The sequence below is a fragment of the Mustela erminea genome, chromosome 5 (assembly GCF_009829155.1).
Source record: "Mustela erminea isolate mMusErm1 chromosome 5, mMusErm1.Pri, whole genome shotgun sequence".
Classification (NCBI taxonomy): domain Eukaryota; kingdom Metazoa; phylum Chordata; class Mammalia; order Carnivora; family Mustelidae; genus Mustela; species Mustela erminea.
This window is the reverse complement of record NC_045618.1, coordinates 63,126,443-63,146,448: the sequence shown is the minus strand read 5'-3', so window position 1 is coordinate 63,146,448 and position 20,006 is coordinate 63,126,443. Positions and strand designations below refer to the sequence as shown.

At 40.6% G+C, this 20,006-nt stretch overlaps 1 protein-coding gene across 1 annotated transcript in view; it reads left to right on the top strand.

Moving 5' to 3' along the window:
- Positions 1–16,707, top strand: part of ZNF106 (zinc finger protein 106) — a 69,691-nt gene extending 52,984 nt beyond the window's left edge. Inside the window, exons 14-22 of the mRNA XM_032343436.1 lie at positions 298–432; positions 2,937–3,053; positions 5,929–6,120; positions 6,571–6,633; positions 7,301–7,420; positions 7,872–7,943; positions 8,747–8,818; positions 11,812–11,958; positions 12,817–16,707. Coding sequence (XP_032199327.1) covers positions 298–432; positions 2,937–3,053; positions 5,929–6,120; positions 6,571–6,633; positions 7,301–7,420; positions 7,872–7,943; positions 8,747–8,818; positions 11,812–11,958; positions 12,817–12,873 — 975 coding nt within the window. The 3' untranslated portion in view covers positions 12,874–16,707. The remainder of the gene's footprint in view (positions 1–297; positions 433–2,936; positions 3,054–5,928; positions 6,121–6,570; positions 6,634–7,300; positions 7,421–7,871; positions 7,944–8,746; positions 8,819–11,811; positions 11,959–12,816) is intronic.
- The last annotated feature ends 3,299 nt before the right edge of the window (positions 16,708–20,006 follow it).

Below are 20,006 nucleotides of genomic sequence, written 5' to 3'. Positions count from 1 at the left end.
GGAGAACCTTGCCCCAGGCATTCATTAAAATTCTGTCTCTCTTACAGCAGATCGCTCTAAGTATTTTTGGAATGGCTCAGATAACATAGAGTTGCAGGTACTTAGTTCATGTGACTGTTTACTGGGCATTTAGTAAACAGGTATTTACGGAGCACCCTTCGTATACCAGGCACTAACCGAGGCACTAAGGATACAGCAGCAAACTGTGTGTTTTGGCATTTTTGCTGTTGTGTAGGAAACGTGTTCTCTAACGCTTATGTATCCACAAGTAATGATCTGATACGTGCTTGACTTTAGAGTCGGAAGTGCATTGGTGTCTTTGAGGGGCACGTCTCCAAAGTGAACTGCCTCCTGGTTACCCAGATCTCCGGGAAGAATGCTGCTCTTTACACTGGTTCCAGTGACCATACCATTCGCTGCTATAATGTCAAGGTGAGTGAGTCCAGAGAAATCATAAATGATCATATTAAGCTGCTTTGGCTGTTATTTACTAGGCAGAGTGGACACAGATGGTTGATTCTGCCCACTTTCTTATGCTTTGAGCCAATTTTGGCACAGACATAACTCAAAGATACTGCAGGTTGGGTTCCAGACCACTGCAGTGAGTTGTGAACATCATAATAAAACGAGTCAAAGGAATTTTTTTGGTTTCCCGGTGAACATAAAAGTTACGTTGATGCTATATTCTGTGAGGTGTGCAGTGGCATTTTATCTGGAAAGACAATGTATGTACCTTAATTAAGAAATACCTTTTTCTCTCCTCCACAGAGAGGGGAAAAGAAGGAAAAATAAAAAAGAAGAAAAAGAATACTTTATTGCTCAACAAATGTTAGCCATCATCTGCGTTTTCAGCGACCTGTAGTCTTTTTGCTGGTGGGAGGTCCTGCCTCAGTGTTGGTGGCCCCTGACAGATGTTGGGGTGGTTGCGGCAATTTCTTAAAATAAGACCACAGTGAAGTTTGCCTCCATAATCAACTCTTCCTTTCATGAACCACTTCTCTATTGCTTGTAGTGCTGTTTGATAGCGTTTAGCCCCCAGGAGAACTTCTTTCAAAATTGGAGTCCATCCTCTCAAACCCTGCCGCTGCTTTATCAACTGAGTTTACAGAATATTGTTATTAATCTTGTTGTACCTTTCCGTTAGAGTTTGTGGGTGACTAGATGCTTGTCAGCAACCACTCATATCTCAAAAGGACTCTTCTTTTTTTACTACATTATATATCTGATTGCCCTATAAAAACTATGAAAAGATCTCACGTGAGTTAACCAGAGGCAACATGAATTTTAACATTTGGGCATATTTACTGGCTTTTTCCTTTATTTCACAGTTTTTTTTTTTTAAAGATTTTATTTATTTATTTGACAGAGAGAGATCACAAGTAGGCAGAGACGCAGGCAGAGAGAGAGAGAGGAGGAAGCAGGCTCCCTGCTGAGCAGAGAGCCCGATACAGGACTCGATCCCAGGACCCTGAGATCATGACCTGAGCCGAAGGCAGCGGCTTAACCCACTGAGCCACCCAGGCGCCCTTATTTCACAGTTTTATACGTGGCATTTATATTTGTAATTTTATGGGAGAAAATTGAGTAATTTCGGAGACTGACACTTTATAAAAGAAGGTTGGGAAAAGAGGTCAAAAGCTTTGACAGCCTATAGCTTTTTTTTCTTTTTTATTTTAACTTTACTTTTCAGTGTTCCAAGATTCATTATTTATGCATCACCGGCCTATAGCTTTTATCACCCTACCCACAGCTTGTCCATTCTTCGAACCATCATGATTTTAACATCTGTTTCCAGACCTGTCTAAAAGCTATACTTGGGCCTTTCATTGGTTAGTGTCATTCAGTAACAAATCTTGAGTGCTCACCATCTTACTAGCAACAGGGCCAGATTACCTAGGTAACTAGAATTGCTAGTATAACCCAGATCAGGAAATTCATGGAAATCATTTCTTGAAAGTGAGATCAAACAGTACTTATTTAACCTGGATATGCATTAGAATTAGTAAAGAAAAATTTTTAAAAAGATTTTATTTATTTTTTTGACAGACAGAGATCACAAGTAGGTAGAGAGGCAGGCAGAGAGAGAGGGAGAAGCAGACTCTTTGCTGAGCAGTGAGCCCAGCGCCGGGCTCAATCCCAGGACTCCGAGACCACAACCCGAGCTGAAGGCAGAGGCTTAACCCCCTGAGCTACCCAGGCACCCCAAGAAACTTTTTTTTTAAATGCACATTCCAGAGCCTACTGAATTAGAATCTCATGGATTGAGGAAGAAGCTTGGGGTTCTATATATTTTTAAAGCTGCTCAGCTAATTATGGATCAGCCATCCTGGCACTGGTTTGAAGGAGGTGTGTGGGAACTATTGAAGTAGACAATCAATTACAGGCAAGCACATACATGATTAATAAAAGTGTCAAATATACAACTGTAATCTTTATTTTCCTTTTTAGATGTCAAAGGTAGCTTTACTTTTGGCTACTTCATTTAAAAGTTTAAGGCCCAGTTCTTTTTTTTTTTTTTTCTTAATTTTATTTATTTTTTTGACAGACAGAGATCACAAGTAGGCAGAGAGGCAGGCAGAGAGTGGAGGAAGCAGACTGCCTGCTGAGCAGAGAGCCCGATGTGGGGCTTGATCCCCGCACCCTGGGATCATGACCTGAGCTAAAGGCAAAGGCTTAACCCACTGAGCCACCCAGGTGCCCCTAAGGCCCAGTTCTTAGAATTTCTACATTTCAAATTAGGAGCACGAGTGACATTATTAGAGTCGATATTTGTTTATAGCTTGAGGGTCTTTGGCCAAGTCCAAAATAGTCTTCTACAAGATAGAGGGTGCTACATTTTCTTCCTCATAAATCGTTTCACACTCTGCTGTAAGGATTGCTTTCACATTTTATTTGCTGCTAACCTCTGCTGATTAGGTGTTGTCTACTTTTGTCAGACACGAGAGTGTGTGGAACATTTACAGCTGGAAGACCGGGTTCTCTGCCTCCACAGTCGATGGCGAATCCTCTATGCAGGACTGGCAAATGGCACCGTGGTCACCTTCAACATCAAGGTCAGTGTCTGGCGGGAGAACACTAGAAAGTAGTGTGTGTGTGGAAAGGAGGAGAAGGCAGACATTTTCCTGTTTTATTGTGTGAGAAAACAACAGAATGAGCTGCTACTCAAAAACTGTTATCTTCTGGTGTAAGTGAAACAAGATCCTTCATTCTGCCTGCTCAGGCCTAAGTGTGCCAGGACCAAAAGGTAGCTCTACTAAATTAAACCAAGCCTGATGATTTGGGGCCAAATAATGAGTCATAGGTTAAACTAGTCTATCTCATTTTAAGAATGACACCATGAAAAATAAGCTTAAATTCTTTTGACTATGACATTGATGTGGTTTGGAACTGATTTAGGGTTTCATGAGGATAACCTATTCTGTAATGTGAATCCAGTCATAGGTTTGCCTTTTGTTCATGTGGCCTCATTCTTTCCTAATCCAAATGTAATTTCATTTGTTGAGCAAACCTTTACTGAACATTTGTTACGTGCTAGGCCTCAGGTTAAAGCTTAGGAAGCGAGGAGGGACAAGTTCTTGATAGCCCTGTGTGCTTTATTAATGTAGGTGGACTTCCATCTTGCGGGCTTTAAAGTAAGAGAGATAGGATTCGATTTGTATTTTAGAGAAAGTCATCCTGTAGTTGATGATAGGAAAGTACTGGTACTAGTAGAGGCAGGAAAACCATTTAGGAGGCTCTGTCGTAGAAGATGATGTGAACGGTCAGTCTAAGAATGAAGAGAAGAGAATGGATAAAAGATAGAAGAGGTCAAGTTGATGGGTTTGGTTACTAATGAGCTGTAGCTCTGTATCCCAAGGTCATCTGGTCATCTTTTTCCTTTTTTTTTTTTTTTTGAAAGTGAGTACGTGAGTGTGCTGATGCAGTAGGCTGGCAGAGGGAGAGGGAGAGAGAAAATCTTAAACAGGCTCCATGCATGGAGTTGGACGTGGAACTTTATCTCACGACCCTGAGATCATGTCCTCAGTCGAAATCAAGAGTCAGGTGCCTCACCGACTGTGCAACCCAGGTGCCTCATGGTCATCTTTTGACAGCATGTTATGGTGTTTATTGTATTATGTCCAATTACAGTATTATTCATATGTTAGGAATACCTACCAACTCTCCTTCCACATGTGAGCCGGAACCACTGCTTATAAGAGATAAAATAAAATATCTCATGGCCTCTGCCTTTAAGAAGCTTAAAATCAGGGACGCCTGGGTGGCTCAGTGGGTTAAAGCCTCTGCCTTCAGCTCAGGTCATGATCCCAGAGTCCTGGGATCGAGCCCCACATCGGGCTCTCTGCTCAGCAGGGAGCCTGCTTCCTCCTCTCTCTCTGCCTGCCTCTCTGCCTACTTGTGATCTCTGTCTAATAAATAAATAAAATCTTTAAAAAAAAAAAAAGAAGAAGAAGCTTATACCAAGTTATATGGTTCACTTGATAGGAATAGATCACAGAAGGATCATTAGTGAAAGTTGTTGCATTTTATATGTGAAGTGTTAAAAGCCTACATTAGATTTGGTTAGGGCAATAGAAATGAAGATGAAAGAATAAATTTAAAAGTTTTTAAAGGATAAAACTTGATAATGACCTCATTCCTTTTTGGGGAGAGTAATATTATCAAAGGAGGATAGAAGTTAGGAGCAGGACGTTTGAGGCAGGGTGAGAACAAAAAATTCAAATGGAAATGATCCCTAACTGGTTGATAAGCCCCAGAGAGGATAGACCTTGACAGAGAGATTTCAGAATCTCTGCAGACATGGGAATTTTGAAGTCTTATGAGGGCTGGGCCCTTTTTGGTTTGGCCACACACCTAGAATGCAGTGGTTCTGAGATCTCAAAAGAAAGCCAGGGTTGGTTCTCTGTGCCTGGCCCTGAACTCCCACCAGCCTGTCTCCCGAGCACCTAAGGTGGTTGGAGTCATTGCTTAGCCCTGGACACTCCCAGCTGCTGCTTTGTGCTTAGCTTCTGGGAGTTTCACCACTTGTGTGCACCTGAAGTTCCTTTTTATTTTATTTATTTATTTATTTATAGACTCTCTCTTTTTTTTTTAAACATATTCTCCACCCAATCTCTACATAGGGCTTGAACTCATGACCCCAAGATCAAGAGTAGCATGCTCCACCTCCTGAGCCAGCCAGGCACACCCCTCACCCCCAAAGATCCTTTTTAGAAGTTTTTGAGAAGTGGGAGAATTTAGGAGCAAGAATGGTATGGGGATGAGAGAAGTAAAAGATCTGAGGTTAAGGAATGTTTGGGAATTTAGGATGTGACCATGCCACTCTGACTGATGTAAAAGACTTCTCTAGTTCACTAAATGATGTGATGATAGATGACATAGAACGAGAAATCAGAAGAAACTGAGAGTAACAGAAAGGTAGAGAATGAGAGACTCTTAGCAAAATTAGACCTCAGTAAGTAATTCTCAGTGGAGAAATTTGGAAATGTGACTAATTGATTGCAAAATTTTTGATGAGAAAAAAATCAGGGAAAGAGTTTCTGGGTCTAAGGCATGGTAGATATGTTAGAATGTGGAAAAAAAAAGTTGATCATTTGTTATCATTAATGTAAGGGAAGTGAGAGAAGGCATAAAAAGAGAATCAAGTACTAATTATGATCAGATACTGTAGTTTAAAGTTAGAAATGTGTTTATAATGCAAGAGTTTGCTGTGTCCCCACTGGATTGGGGGAGGAGGGAGCCTTGGACACAAAGAGAGTTGGAATGAGAATGGCAGAGGTTGTGAAGTTAAAGACAGGGATGGGGTATGAGAACTTAAGTACAGATAATAGAATTAGAGAGTTCGTATCAAGGTAGTGATTTGGGTTAGTTGATTTTGACATTTACCAGCTGAGTTTCCTTTACTTCATATAATGGTGGCTTATTTTTCAGAACAATAAACGACTTGAAATCTTCGAATGCCATGGCCCTCGGGCTGTTAGCTGTCTTGCTACAGCACAGGAAGGCGCTCGAAAGCTGCTCGTTGTTGGGTCTTATGACTGTACCATTAGTGTTCGTGATGCACGGAATGGACTCCTCCTCAGAACTCTGGAGGGCCACAGCAAAACCATTCTTTGCATGAAGGCAAGTACAGGGCAAGAGAAGAGGAGTGGGTTGTCTGTCACCCATAGAAGGGTTTGAGTGGCAATTCCCTTGTTGTCTAATGTCTTGTTTAGAGCACATCATCTTGAAAAGAGCAAAGAGATTACAGTGCTTGGGTCACTGTACTGTATTTTAATGTATTAACAGAGAGGTGTATTTTATTATAGAATGTAGATATACTTCAAAGCCCTCTTGGCTATTTCATAATCATTCTAAGGAGGCAGCAAACCCAATAATACGTTGTCGATTCATCCCAGTACCTGGTGGTAGGACAGAAGTTTCACTTTAGAAAATTTGAGGAACTGTTTTGTCCCTAGTTCATACTCATTTCAAAGTAGGTTATAAATTAGAATTCAACAATGTGCTTTACAGGTTACAGAGAAAGCTCAGACCCTTATACCAAATCTAACTCAATGAATTTTTTTCTTTAAGGTGGTGAATGACCTTGTGTTCAGTGGCTCCAGCGATCAGTCAGTCCACGCCCATAACATTCATGTAAGTTGTGTTGATGTAAAGAAATCTTTAACGGAATGATGGTGAAAGCTTGAAGGATTCCTCAGACCTCCTGCAGTTCAAATGAAAGCCCTTTTTCCAGTGAAAAGCTTAATAACAGTCTGTACCTGCATGAGCTCTTGGAAGGTAGTGAGCAATCTGGAAATTCTGACCCAATCAACATTTTTAATGGGGGACAGATTTAAAGTTTATGTAAGGTTTAGTTTGTTTCATTTGAACTTGAGATAAATTGAGCAGCTGAGGCTCCAAGAAAGTGTGTATGTTATGTAGTTTAAAATAGAACAAATAAAAACAGCCAAGAGACTCTGCTCGGGTCCTAGAGGCAGCTGTGTGAAGTTCAGTGCCTGGCTATAAACCTGGGGACAGTGCAGCGAAATACGTCAACACCTACAAAATACACGCAGATAGAGTTGTGAGCCTTTCCTTTCTGTAACACCAGCTTCTCTCCGTCAGGGTACATTTCGTATATGTTGTATACCTGTATTGTGATAAATGCTTGTGTGAGTACTTTAGCTGTTAAAATTAGTTCAGCTCCCTTATGTACAAGTAGCTTCGGAATTATGACTTAGGGAATAATGGAACCCGAAATCTCAAAAGTCGGAAGGAATCTTGAAAATCAGTCTAGTGACTTGTCTCTTTTTGGATGCAGACTGGTGAGCTCGTGCGGATCTATAAAGGTCACAATCACGCAGTGACTGTGGTGAATATCCTAGGAAAAGTGATGGTGACTGCTTGCCTGGATAAATTTGTTCGTGTCTATGAATTACAGGTAGAATTTAGATCTACTCTTTTGCTTCAACAATTTGGGGAGAAGATCTGCCTGGGTTAGGTGTTAAATTTTTTTTTTTAATATAGCAAGGTTGAGGGTGGGCCCAGAAATCTGCATTTTTTCAGAAGACCTCTAGATAATGAAGTAGATGGTCCGTGGGCTATACTTTCAGAAAAATACTCCGAGGCTTGTGGTGAGGCTCAGGTCCCTACCGGAGGGTTACAGGCTGCAGTGGTAGTCTCTAAAGCTTGCCTAGTGCTCCCCGTGTGCAGTTTCAGGTTGGAGACTTTGACACGACACAGAAATTACGTTTCTGTGAAAATGCTCCCGGTGCCCCACATAGTGCCTTGGGTATGGTTTTAATCCTGCCAGAGGGCTCCGGGGATTATGCTTATTAAACACAGTGTATGAATGACCTTAATTATCTTTCTGTTTTGTTCCTCCACCTAAGTCCCATGATCGACTGCAAGTTTATGGAGGACACAAAGACATGATTATGTGTATGACCATCCATAAAAGTATGGTGAGTATTATTAGCCATGTCACATATTGCTTTAGAATATGTTCACTAAAAACTACAAACTGATGATAATGTTCCTCTCTATCACTCCCAAAGATGATATCTGTTTCTGATATGCCTCATTATTGAATCCTTTATCTTTTGGTGTAGTATCACTGAGAAGTAACCCAGTGACATTGTTGAATATTCTCTTTGCTATATTGATAAGTGAAAATAATTACAATAATAATCTGATACCCCCATGAAAGAGAAAATAAGTTTAAGACCTGTCCCCTAAAAATTGAGTGGTGCTTTTTCCAGAGCGATTACGATCCGAACATAACATTAGAATGGAGTCAGGAGACCTGGCCAGTATGGCGAAATGAAAGCAGTCCTAAAAGTAGAAGCTAATTCACTCAACCCTACTAAGCCTCGATTTATTTTATTTTTAAATTATGGGGTTGAAGCAGAGTGGATGTTTATCAGATTCTGAGCAGTAGCACCTCTTGTAGCGATGGAATGCAGCTGGCTCCCGTGTAATGCGTAGTATAGCATGCCGTGCTCAGGGGCCTGGGGTCCTGGGGCCTCCAGCCCTGCACTGCTGCTCTCAGCCGGGCTCTCAGCAGTGGCTCTCTAAGAAGCAGAGCTTCACAGTACCCGCGCTAGAACATACTTAGCCGTGGTAGGACTCAGGGCTGGCCTTGGTTTTGGTTTGTGTTTTCTTACAGCCGGCACAAAGAGCTTTTGACACATATTTTGAGGATGTTTAGTTATTGATTTTTTTGTGTGTTTTGTTTTGGTCTAATACGAGAAACCACTTTTTCCAGATTTATACTGGCTGTTACGATGGCAGTATTCAAGCTGTGAGGCTGAATCTGATGCAGAATTACCGTTGTTGGGTAAGGAGTGAAATTGTTCTCCTAGCAAGACTTAGGAGTTGCTTAATGCTAGGCTAATTTATAGATCTTCATTAGCATCAATTAAGCATTTTTATATTTGAGCATCTACTTTTTGCCTCCCACTGGAGGACAAGGAAGCTTATTTTTATTGTTTTATTTATTTATTTATTTATTTATTTTTTAAAGATTTTATTATTTATTTATCAGAGAGAGAGAGGGAGAGAGAGCGAGCACAGGCAGACAGAATGGCAGGCAGAGGCAGAGGGAGAAGCAGGCTCCCTGCCGAGCAAGGAGCCCGATGCGGGACTCGATCCCAGGATGCTGGGATCATGACCTGAGCCGAAGGCAGCTGCTTAACCAACTGAGCCACCCAGGCGTCCCTATTGTTTTATTTTTTATTTTTAAAAATGATTTATTTATTTTAGAGGGAGGAAGAGAGAGAGAGAGCACGAGAGCGAGCATGAATGGGAGAGGGAGAGAGAGAGGGAGAGAGAATCAAGCAGACTCCACACTGAGCATGTAGCTTGACCTGTGGCTTGATCTCACCACCCTGAGATCACAACCTGAGCCAAAACCATGAGTCGGATGCTTACCCAACTACGCCATCCAGATTCCCCAAGGAAACTTATTTTTTAAAGCTATACATAAAATGTTTCCATACTTCTTTCATGAATAATCTAAGATTAGATATGAAGTATGGCTATATATTATCCCTTCAGAGGTCCTCTCTCTGGTGATTTTTGCTTGTTTTATTATAAATCAGTACATGTTTACAAAAATATCAATTGTTACAGAAGTACAGTTGACCCTTGAACAGTGTAGGGGCTTAGGGGTACCAAATCCTGTGCAGGTGAAAATCCACATATAACTTTTGACTCCCCAAAACTTACCTGCTAATAGCCTCCTCTTGATCAGAAGCCTTACCAATAACACATATTTTGTATGTTATATGTCCTATATACTGTTTCCTCACATTATGGTAAGCTAGAGGAAAGAAGATGTTACTAAGATTTAAGAAGCAGTGCCTGGCTTCTTGACATGTGACTTGATTGCGGGGTCTTGAGTTTGAGTTCCATGTTGGGCCTGGAGCTTACTTAAATAAGTAAATAAAATCATAAGAGAATGAAGATACATTTACAGTACTGTACTATATTTATTGAAAAAAGTTCACATGTAAGTGGACCCGTGCATTTTTTTTAAATTTTTTTCAATTTATTTATTTTCAGAAAAATAGTATTCATTATTTTTTCACCACACCCAGTGCTCCATGCAATCCGTGCCCTCTATAATACCCATCACCTGGTACCCCAACCTCCCACACCCCCGCCACTTCAATCCCCTCAGACTTTTTCAGAGTCCATAGTCTCTCATGGTTCACCTCCCCTTCCAGTTTACCCCAACTCCCTTCTCCTCTCTAACACCCCTTGTCCTCCATGCTATTTGTTATGCTCCACAAATAAATGAAACCATATGATAATTGACTCTCTCTGCTTGACTTATTTCACTCAGCATAATCTCTTCCAGTCCCGTCCATGTTGCTACAAAAGTTGGGTATTCATCCTTTCTGATGGAGGCATAATACTCCATAGTGTATATGGACTGTGCATTTTGAGACCATGTTGTTCAAGGGCCAACTGTATGTGAAATAAAACGTGGAAGTGCTTATTTTTGTGACCTTCCCACTGTCCTATACTCATGTATTCATGGTTTGGTTTGCTTTTTGGTTTTCTCAGTGAAGGACACAAAATATAGTACAGCAGGATCTAGAATACAGAGGGTTAATTCACCTACAGAAATGGAGAAAATACCATCTGGTTTTAAGGGTGGAGGGATGGAATAGTGCTGCAGGAAAAATCAAATTTGCATTATTTTATAGAAATGAACCTGTTAGAATTGTAGGGTTTAAGATAAGCAAGCCTGAAGGGGAAAAAACCAAGACAAAGAGTCTTGATGCTTTCTGACTAACAAGTGAAATTGAGAATTGAGCCACATTTTTAGTAAAGTAGGAATTAAAAAAAAAAAAAGAAAAAAGAGAGAAGCGCCTGGGTGGATCTGTTGATTAAGCATCCAGCTCTTGGTTTCAGCTCAGGTCATGATGTCAGGGTCGTGAGATTGAGCCCCAAGTTGGACACCATGCTCAGTGGGGAGTTGGCTTGAGATTCTTTCCCTCTGCCTCTCCTCTCTCCCTCTCCCCACTTGCATGCTAAATAAATGAATAAATGAATGAATAAATAAATAAATAAAATCTTTAAAAAGAAAAAACAAAGATTGTGATTCAAGTGATAAAGATTCTCTGTAAAGTCAGCCTTCCAGGGTGTAGTTTTCTTTGTCAGACATATTTATTTTCAAGTTCACGAGTCAGCAGTTCTCAGAAATTGTGAAACTGAAGCCCCTTCAGTATTATAGAGAACTCTTTGCGCTTTTTTTTTTTTTAAGATTTTATTTATTTATGTAGAAAGCAAGCAGTGGGGGAGAGGTGAGGGTGGGGAGGAAAGAGAGAATTTCAAGCAGACTCCCGGCTGAGCATGGAGCCTGACTCAGGGCTCCATCTCACGATCCTGAAATTGTGACCTGAGCTGAAATCAAGAGTCAGATGCTTAACTGATTGAGCCACCCAGCAACCCCCTTTTATAATAAATGGACTAAGGAACTCATTTTATGATGGCAAGATAAAAAAATAAACCTGGCTTAAACTGAATTTTATGGTAACATGTCCATCAATATTTGCTAACCTTTTCCTCTAACAATGTGGCTATCTAGGTGCCTCACCTTCTCAGTAGAGCAAAGTGTTGAGACTTTCCAGTCACCTCAGAATATTGGTAATTGATGTGGGTGCCTCCAGCTTTGTTATATTTTCTAGCCAAGAATTAAAGAATAAGGGGCTTGCTTTTTGCTTCTGCAGTCCGTACAGGATACGAGCGAGGACTGCTCTAATTGTGATGGCATGGTTCCTGTACTCGTTCTGCTAACCCTTTCATTGCCTTTCTCCCTAGTGGCACGGCTGCTCTCTGATATTTGGTGTTGTGGATCATTTGAAACAACATTTGCTCACTGACCATACAAATCCAAACTTTCAAACTCTGAAATGTCGCTGGAAGAACTGTGATGCTTTCTTCACTGCAAGGAAAGGATCCAAACAGGTACGTGAGTGGGACCAGAGGCCGACCTGGGGTCATTGGACTCCTCAGAGCAGGCAGACCTTTAGGCCTTATTAGAATGTTCAGAATTGAGGGGCGCCTGGGTGGCTCAGTGGGTTAAGCCGCTGCCTTCGGCTCAGGTCATGATCTCAGGGTCCTGGGATCGAGTCCCACATCGGGCTCTCTGCTCGGCAGGGAGCCTGCTTCCTTCCCTTCCTCTCTCTCTGCCTACTTGTGATCTCTCGCTGTCAAATAAATAAATAAAATCTTTAAAAAAAAAAAAAAAAAAAGAATGTTCAGAATTGGAATAAATAGTTTAGGGATTTTCCTTTTTACTATTATTCAGAGATTTGGGGAATAGCTTAATGAGGTTTCAAATGATGAATTAGGTAGTCCTTTTGAGAGTTTTTGAGAAAGAGCCTTAAGAGAATGTTTTTTTTATTTTTATTTTTTAAAGATTTTTATTTATTTATTTGACAGAGAGAGATCACAAGTAGGCAGAGAGGAAGGCAGAGAGAGAGGAAGGGAAGCAGGCTCCCTGCCGAGCAGAGAGCCCGATGCGGGACTCGATCCCAGGACCCTGAGATCATGACCTGAGCCGAAGGCAGCGGCTTAACCCACTGAGCCACCCAGGCGCCCCAAGAGAATGTTTTTAAATGTTTCAAATCTAATAACTGGGCCTGGAGGATTATTACAATATTTTTGTGTGAGATAAGAACTGATCTTTAAGTGCACAGTTTCATATAAATCGCCTTCCATGTATGGATCTTAGAATGTACCCGGGAAGCTCTCCTTGGCTTGAATTTTCTCTTGTCTTACTACCAGCTTTTCTCTCACAGGCCCTTTTCCCTTTATTCCTAGGACGCTGCGGGACACATTGAACGACATGCTGAGGATGACAGCAAAATTGATTCGTGAAGTTTTTTGCCTCCCATGTTGGGAAGTTATTGTTTGAACTAATTTAACTTTGGCCCTTCTCAGAGGCCACAGTCTTCCCTTCCCCAGAGAAGCAGGGAGGGAGAAAATGGTCACTAGCCAGGCTTACCACTAGTGTAAGTCTGGGCAGCTCTATGGGATGATAGGTACACTGTAAGTTCTTACTGGAGGTTTCTCAGATTTAAACAGATTTTAAGGAACCATACTTCTCTGGGACAGCATGGAACGTAGTAATCTATGCTACTAGTATTCTCCAGATGTTGATTAAAGATACAGATCTTAATTCGATGCCCGGTCTGACCCTAATCATATCTATTTTTTTATTGCTTTTAGTTTGTGATTTTTAGTTTATGTTCTTATGATGGTTTAAACCGTAGTCCAGCTTTTACGTACAAGTTTGTGCAAATGCTAGATTTTTAGGATCACTTTTAATTTTTTTAGTTCTAATAACTGGGTATTTAAATTAGAAGCAACTAGTTGCCTTTCTTAACAATTATGTGCAGTGTGTTTCACTATTCTCTTGCCTTGTAGATGGACAGAGCTGGCTTTATATGCCAAAGGGACACACAGTAGATTTTCAACAGCTAGAGTGACTGCTCTGCTGATTATATTTTAGGAATTCAGCAAATCACATAATGACAGGTCCTCACTGACAGCATTTCCTATCAGACATCTATGCACATTTGGCTGGGAGTGCTCAGTTCAGGAAAGTACACAGACCTAACATCTACCTTGCAATGTTGCTGTTAGGCCCCGAACGCACACGGTGTAGGTATTGTCAGGCTGTTTGGACTGGAGTGTAGCCTTTATTTCCCTTTCCAGTTTCTGACTCTAGGCCTGTTGTGGGTGTGAAACCTCTTAGTTTTCTCCATTGCCAAACCCTCTCCGTTCCGCTCTCTGGCTGTGCCTAGACTCTTGGCAGCCATCACATACTTCCTCTAGGCTCCCAGCGTGTTTATCCCCCACCTGCAGCACCCAAGATGGGGGAATTAAGATAAAGCATCTGCATACAGTCTTTAGGATCTCAAGCAACTTTTTAGAAACTGATTTCTGAAACTGGAGTCTTGCCTTCACCTCCCTTCTAGCTGGCAAAGAAGAGTAGAGTATGAGGAAGGTAAAGACTCCAATTTTCCACTGAGAGCAGCCAAGTTAACACAGCCTAGTGAGACTGCTTTTGGAATTTCTCTGGACTCTTGAGAGAAGCTGTAGAAGTGTTGCTTTCTAGCCTTTTGTTTCTGGATTCTCAAAACCATGAAAAAGTCTCCAGAGAGCTAGAAGAAGGGAAAAGAGCCCAGTGCCACATATGAGACTTGGGGATGTGATGCATACTGTTTTCTGGGATTGCCGAGCACACAGGTTTCTCCAGCCCTGTTTGTGTGCACACATCTACTCACAGCTCTTCACCTGGGCTCTGGGGCTGGGGACTTCACCCAGCTTCATGAGGGATTTCAGGAGGGTATGATAGTGAATGCAAGACTAAGTATGTGTTCTTTTTTTCCAGGGAAGGCTCTAGCGATTCTTACTGGAACCATAAACAAGAACTAATCTAGGAGGTACTACCAAATAATGAATGGCCCCACAGACTATTTACTTCTATCCTTATGAACAGGAAAACTTTTTTTTTTTTTTTTGACCACACTATTGATAGTTGCATGATACTTGAGAGAGAACAGAGGGAAGATTCTCTTACATAAAATGTATCTGTGCTATTTCTTTATGAGATTCAGAAGCTTTCTTACCTCTCCTCCCCATTTCTTATAAGGATGACCAGAGCAGTCAGGCTGTTGTGTGGGTGTGGGAAGGGTGATTTCCCAGGAAGGCGTATTGGAATTTATTACTAATCCTGGTGTTTTACTCAGGTCCGTAGTGAAGCCGCGTTCCATGGTGACTGGGCAGTGTGCTATGAAAGTCTTCCATGCTCTGTTGCATGGGTGCCCTTCTGTCCTGCCCGAGGACATGTCTGAAAAGAGGAGAGTGGTGGAGCTTTGGTACAGCAGGAAGGGGTTATGTGAGGTGCTGGGCAATCGTGGGGAAGGTATGAGCAGATTGATAGAATCAGTAACAACTGATTTGGGTTTAATTTTGGTAGAATTGTGCACAGTCTTTCTGCCTTTGTGTGTGCAGCTGTGACTGTTCCTTGTATGTGTGTATGGGTGTGGGTACCTATATTTGTAATACTTTTCCTCATTTCACAAACTTTTTTTTTTTTTTAAGCCATGGTAATACCGTCCTTCTTTCAAGAAATTGTAAAATTCTTCTAACCCCAGGTTGGTGTGTTATCCTAAATGCACGGTTCTAGCTGTCTATTTAGAAATAAAGGCACCATAAGCATCTTGGCTGCTTATGGTTGTGTTATTGCTTTTAAGAGTCTTGAAAGTTACACAGAACTTAGGCTGCTTTCTGTCTTTTACAATGTCTTAACTGATTCTAGCCTTCTGTCTTCCCTTAGAGAAGAGCTGTGGCTCAGCTTTTTGTGTTGACTTGGTGTTTAGTACTTAATGAAGGAAGGGAAATGTTCCATGACCTGATAAAACCCACCTCGTTTCTTATAAGGGGTTGGAGGCCATTATGAGAATGTTATCTTTAGTTGCCTGGGTCTACTTTTAATGGCTGGAAGCCAAGAAAACCATAGTATCCGTCCTTTGGTGTGCATATGCTAGTATTTTAATGACAGTTTACGGCAAACTATCAGTTACTTCAAGTTTTTTCCTAAAGTTTTTAATCAGGTTCAGAATGTGTTTTAACACACTCCTCTGCTGAGTGATAAAGCAGTTAAACACATAAGAGCAAAGAATTATCTCCACCTGATGTTACTTGAATTTGAGGGAATGCCATTGCTACTACACTCCTGCTTTTGTGGGGGAAACTGTTTTCCTGCCTCAGAAGTTAGCAGTTGAGTGTTTAGCTCCTGACCTACCTATAATGTATAGGCAATATTATTGCTGTTTAAGTGATCATTTGCCTAACAGGGGCTTTTTTGTTTTGGTTTTGGGGTAGATAATATAGTAGACACCTTTAGTGACTAGGTATGTGGATGGTATGGTGGGAGTAGGTGTACAACACTTAGTGGAATGGCATGATATATTTTATGGAAGAGAATTCACTGGAGGGGAGATCACAGTATATTGTGAAGTGGGATTTAAACAACACATACCCTCTGGTTTGTGCAAACGACTGTAATTTGTATACGCTGACTTACAAATTTTGTTTCTGCTACCAAAAGGAGAGCTCCTAGAACTGTTACGAAGGCCATGCCTGCCACATTGGGAAAACTGTGGTTTCATCCCTGCCCCAAATCATCATGATCTTCAGGATTTCAGAGTGACTGATAGGGTAGAAGCTATGGTGGAGGTGATTTGGGCTATACTGAGTTCCATGTGTAAGTGGATATGAAGTCCTTGTATAAACCAGACATAGTGCTTATTAGACAATAATCTCTAACCTCACCTCCAGACTACAACTGCTGGGTCATAGGGCAACTAAAGTTTCCTAGATTTGCTTTACAGTTGAAGGTAGTAGCCCAGTTGAATTGGTGGGGGAGGAAGTCAAGGAGGAAAGGCTGTTGAAGAGCTTTTCTCCTGCTTAAAAGAAATATATGCCCTAGAGCTGCTCCAGTACCCTTGGTATCTGAATTTTTTTATATATTGAATATGGATTAGATGAATGAAATCAGATGACATTTGACTGCAAAAATGTTTATAAGCAAATAGCTTAGCCTTCTTACATTTTGGTATAAAGCTGTGAACTTCATAACTTTGTAAAGCAAGATATAAAGCAAATTCAAGAGGAAAATAAAGTACTTTTACTAATTGTTTACTTTTGCTACCTTATCTGCATATTAATAGCCAACCCTTTTTTCTCCATGTTGTGATAGACAGCAAGAAGGAAATTGGGTGGAAGGCACGAGATAGCTATAGATATACCACACACCATGGTCCGGATAAGTTTGGCAAACAGCTACATTTAAGGATTTGTCCAAGGTCATAAGACTGTTAATTAGTTAGTGAAGGAACTAGGATTAAAACTACATCTTTGGGGTTCAAGATGGCTATGTAAGAAGATCTTGAATTCACCTCCTCCACAGAAAACAAATTTACAGCTATATAAGGAATAATTTTTCTCTGCAGATGACCTGGGAACTAGATTAACAGCACCTCCACAACAAAAGAGAAAAGAGATGCATTGAGACAGGTAGGAGAGGCAGAGACTCAGTCTCCCTCTGGATCCTACCTGAGGTATGACGACCCACTATCAGGAAGGGATCCCATAAATACAGAGCTTTTTATTGAGTGAAGTGGATATGCCCGCACTTCAGGCATCCAGACCCTTGTGTCTGGAACCAGAAAGACAAGCTCCCAAAACACATGGTTTTTAAAAAAATCAACAAGGGGAACCATAAGTTCAGGGGAACCATAGAACTGTAGAGAACAAAGAACCTGCTCGTAAAGGGCTCACACGCCCATGCACTCATCCTGAAATCCATTGCAAAAATAATTTGAAAAGTACCTAGACTACAACTGAGGGAGAGACCCATTTGCTAATCCTAATGTGGCTGTAGGACACTTCTCAACTGCAGTGACTTTATCTGGGAACGGAAGCACTGGCTGGTGCCATTTTTGCAATCTCATTCTAACTAGCTGGTAACAGAGCTGGTGGGCACCATGTTTGGGGCCCTCCCTTTAGCCTGCCAGCACTGGTAAGCATCCTTCTTGTCCCGCTGAACCTATGCAAGCAGCCATACCACAACTGGGCCAAGTGAGTATATTGCATCTGGGCTGGGCATGTTCCATGTCCACCCTCCCCTCCTTGCAACAGTCGTGCCACAACCAGATGGACTCAATCAAGCAGCAGAATACATATTCTTATCAAGTGCATGTGGAACAATTTCCACCGTAGATGAGCTGGGCCACAAAACAAGTTTCAATAAATTCACTATTGAAGTCATATCAAGCATCTTCTCCAACTACAATGGTATGAACCTAGAAATCAGTTATAATAAGAAAACAGGAAAAACCACAAAAATATGGAGATGAAACAACATGCCACTGAACAGTCAATAAGTCATTGAAGAAATCAAAGAAGATATAAAAAAATTACCTAGAGACAAATGAGAACAGAAATATGAGATACCAAAACTATGGGATACTGCACAGGCCTACCTCAAGAAAAGATAAAAATAACACATAGTCTAATGTTATAGCTAAAATAACTAAAAAAGAAAAAAAAAAAAGAAGAAAAGAAACAGGTCCCTGGATGACTCATTTGGTTAAGCAGTGAACTCTATAGATTTTAGCTCAGGTCATGCATGGTTTCAGGGTTGTGAGATTGAGCCCCAAGTCAGGCTCTGTGCTGGGTGTAGAGCCTGCTTAAGATTCTCTCCCTTTTCTCTTCCTCTCATGTGTACGCTCGCTCTTTTAAAAAAAAAAAAAAAAGGAATGAAGCCCAAAAAGTAGAAGGAAGAAAACAAATATATTTATATAAAAAATAGAGACTACCAAGATAGGAGAGAGATAAATGACTAAGAGCTGCTTCTTTGATAAGATAAAACTAACAAACCTTTAGCTAGACTCACCAAGAAAAGAAGAGGACTCAAAATCAGAAATGAAAGAGGAGACATGATACCGATACCACAGAAATACGGAGAATCGTAAGAGACTTACTATGAACAATTACACACCAACAAATTCGGTGACCTGGGAAAGATAAATTCCTAGATACAAAAAACCTACCAATGCTGAATCAAGAGGAAATAGAAAATCTGAACAGACTGATTGCTCCTAAGGAAACTCAATAATCAAAAATCTCCCAACAAACAAAAGCCCAGGACCAGACAGCTTCACTGGTGAGTTATCCCAGACATTCAAGGAAGAATTAATACCAGTTCTTATCAAATTCTTCCCAAAACATGGAAGAGGAGGGAACATTCCCAAACTCATTTTACAAGTCCATCATGACCCTAATACCAAAACCAGACAAGGATGACACTAGAAAATTACAAGCCAATATTCCTGATGAATATACATTCAAAAATCCTCAACAAAATACTAGCAAGTCAAATTAAACAATGCATGAAAAGGGTTATACCCTGTGGTAAAATGGGATTTACTCCACTGATACAAGGATGGTTCAACATTTGTAAATAAATATGATTAATTACATTAACAAAAATAACGATAAAAACATGATCATCTTCATAAATGGAGAAAACGTCTTTGACATAATTCAACACTCATTTATGATAAAAAAATCTCAAAAGTGGTGGGTACAGAGGAAATATACCTCAACATAATAAGCCATATATGACAAGCCCACAGCTAACAACATAGGGAAAAACTGCAAGCTTTTTCTCTAAGATCAGGAATGAGACAAGGATGCCCACTTTCAACACTTATTCAACATAGGTATTAAAAGTCCTAACCAAAGCAATTGGCAAGAAAAAGATATAAAAGTCACCCAGATTGGAAAGGAAGAAGTAAAACTGTCACTATTTGCAGATGATATGATATATATATAGAAAGCCCCAAAGACCCCACAAAAAAACTTAGAATAAAAAATTCAGTAAAGTTTCAGGATACAAAATCAATATATATAAAAATATGTTGCACTGCTAAACACTGATAATGAACTATCCAAAAGAAATCCAGAAAAAAATCCCATTTACAACTGTATCATGAAGAATAAAGTGCCCAAGAATAAATATAACCAAGGAGGTAAAAAACGCATACACTGGAAACTATAAAACTAATGAATGAAATTGAAGAAGACAGAAATAAATGGAAAGATATTCAGTGCTCATGGATTGGAAGATTAATATTGTTACAATGCCTGTATTACCCAAAGTGATCTACAGATTTCAGTGCAATCCCTCTCAAAACCCCAGTAACATACTTCACAGAAGTAGACAATCCTGAAATTTTTGTAGAAGCACAAGAGAGCCCCAAAACCCAAAGCAATCTTCACAAAGAAGAGCCAAGCTGGTTACTCCCTGGTTTCAAACTGTTCTACAAAGCTATAGGTATCAAAATAGAATGATACTGGCACAAAAACACACCCAGGCCAATGGAACAGAACTGGGAACCTAGAAATACACCTACACTTAAATGGACAATTAATTT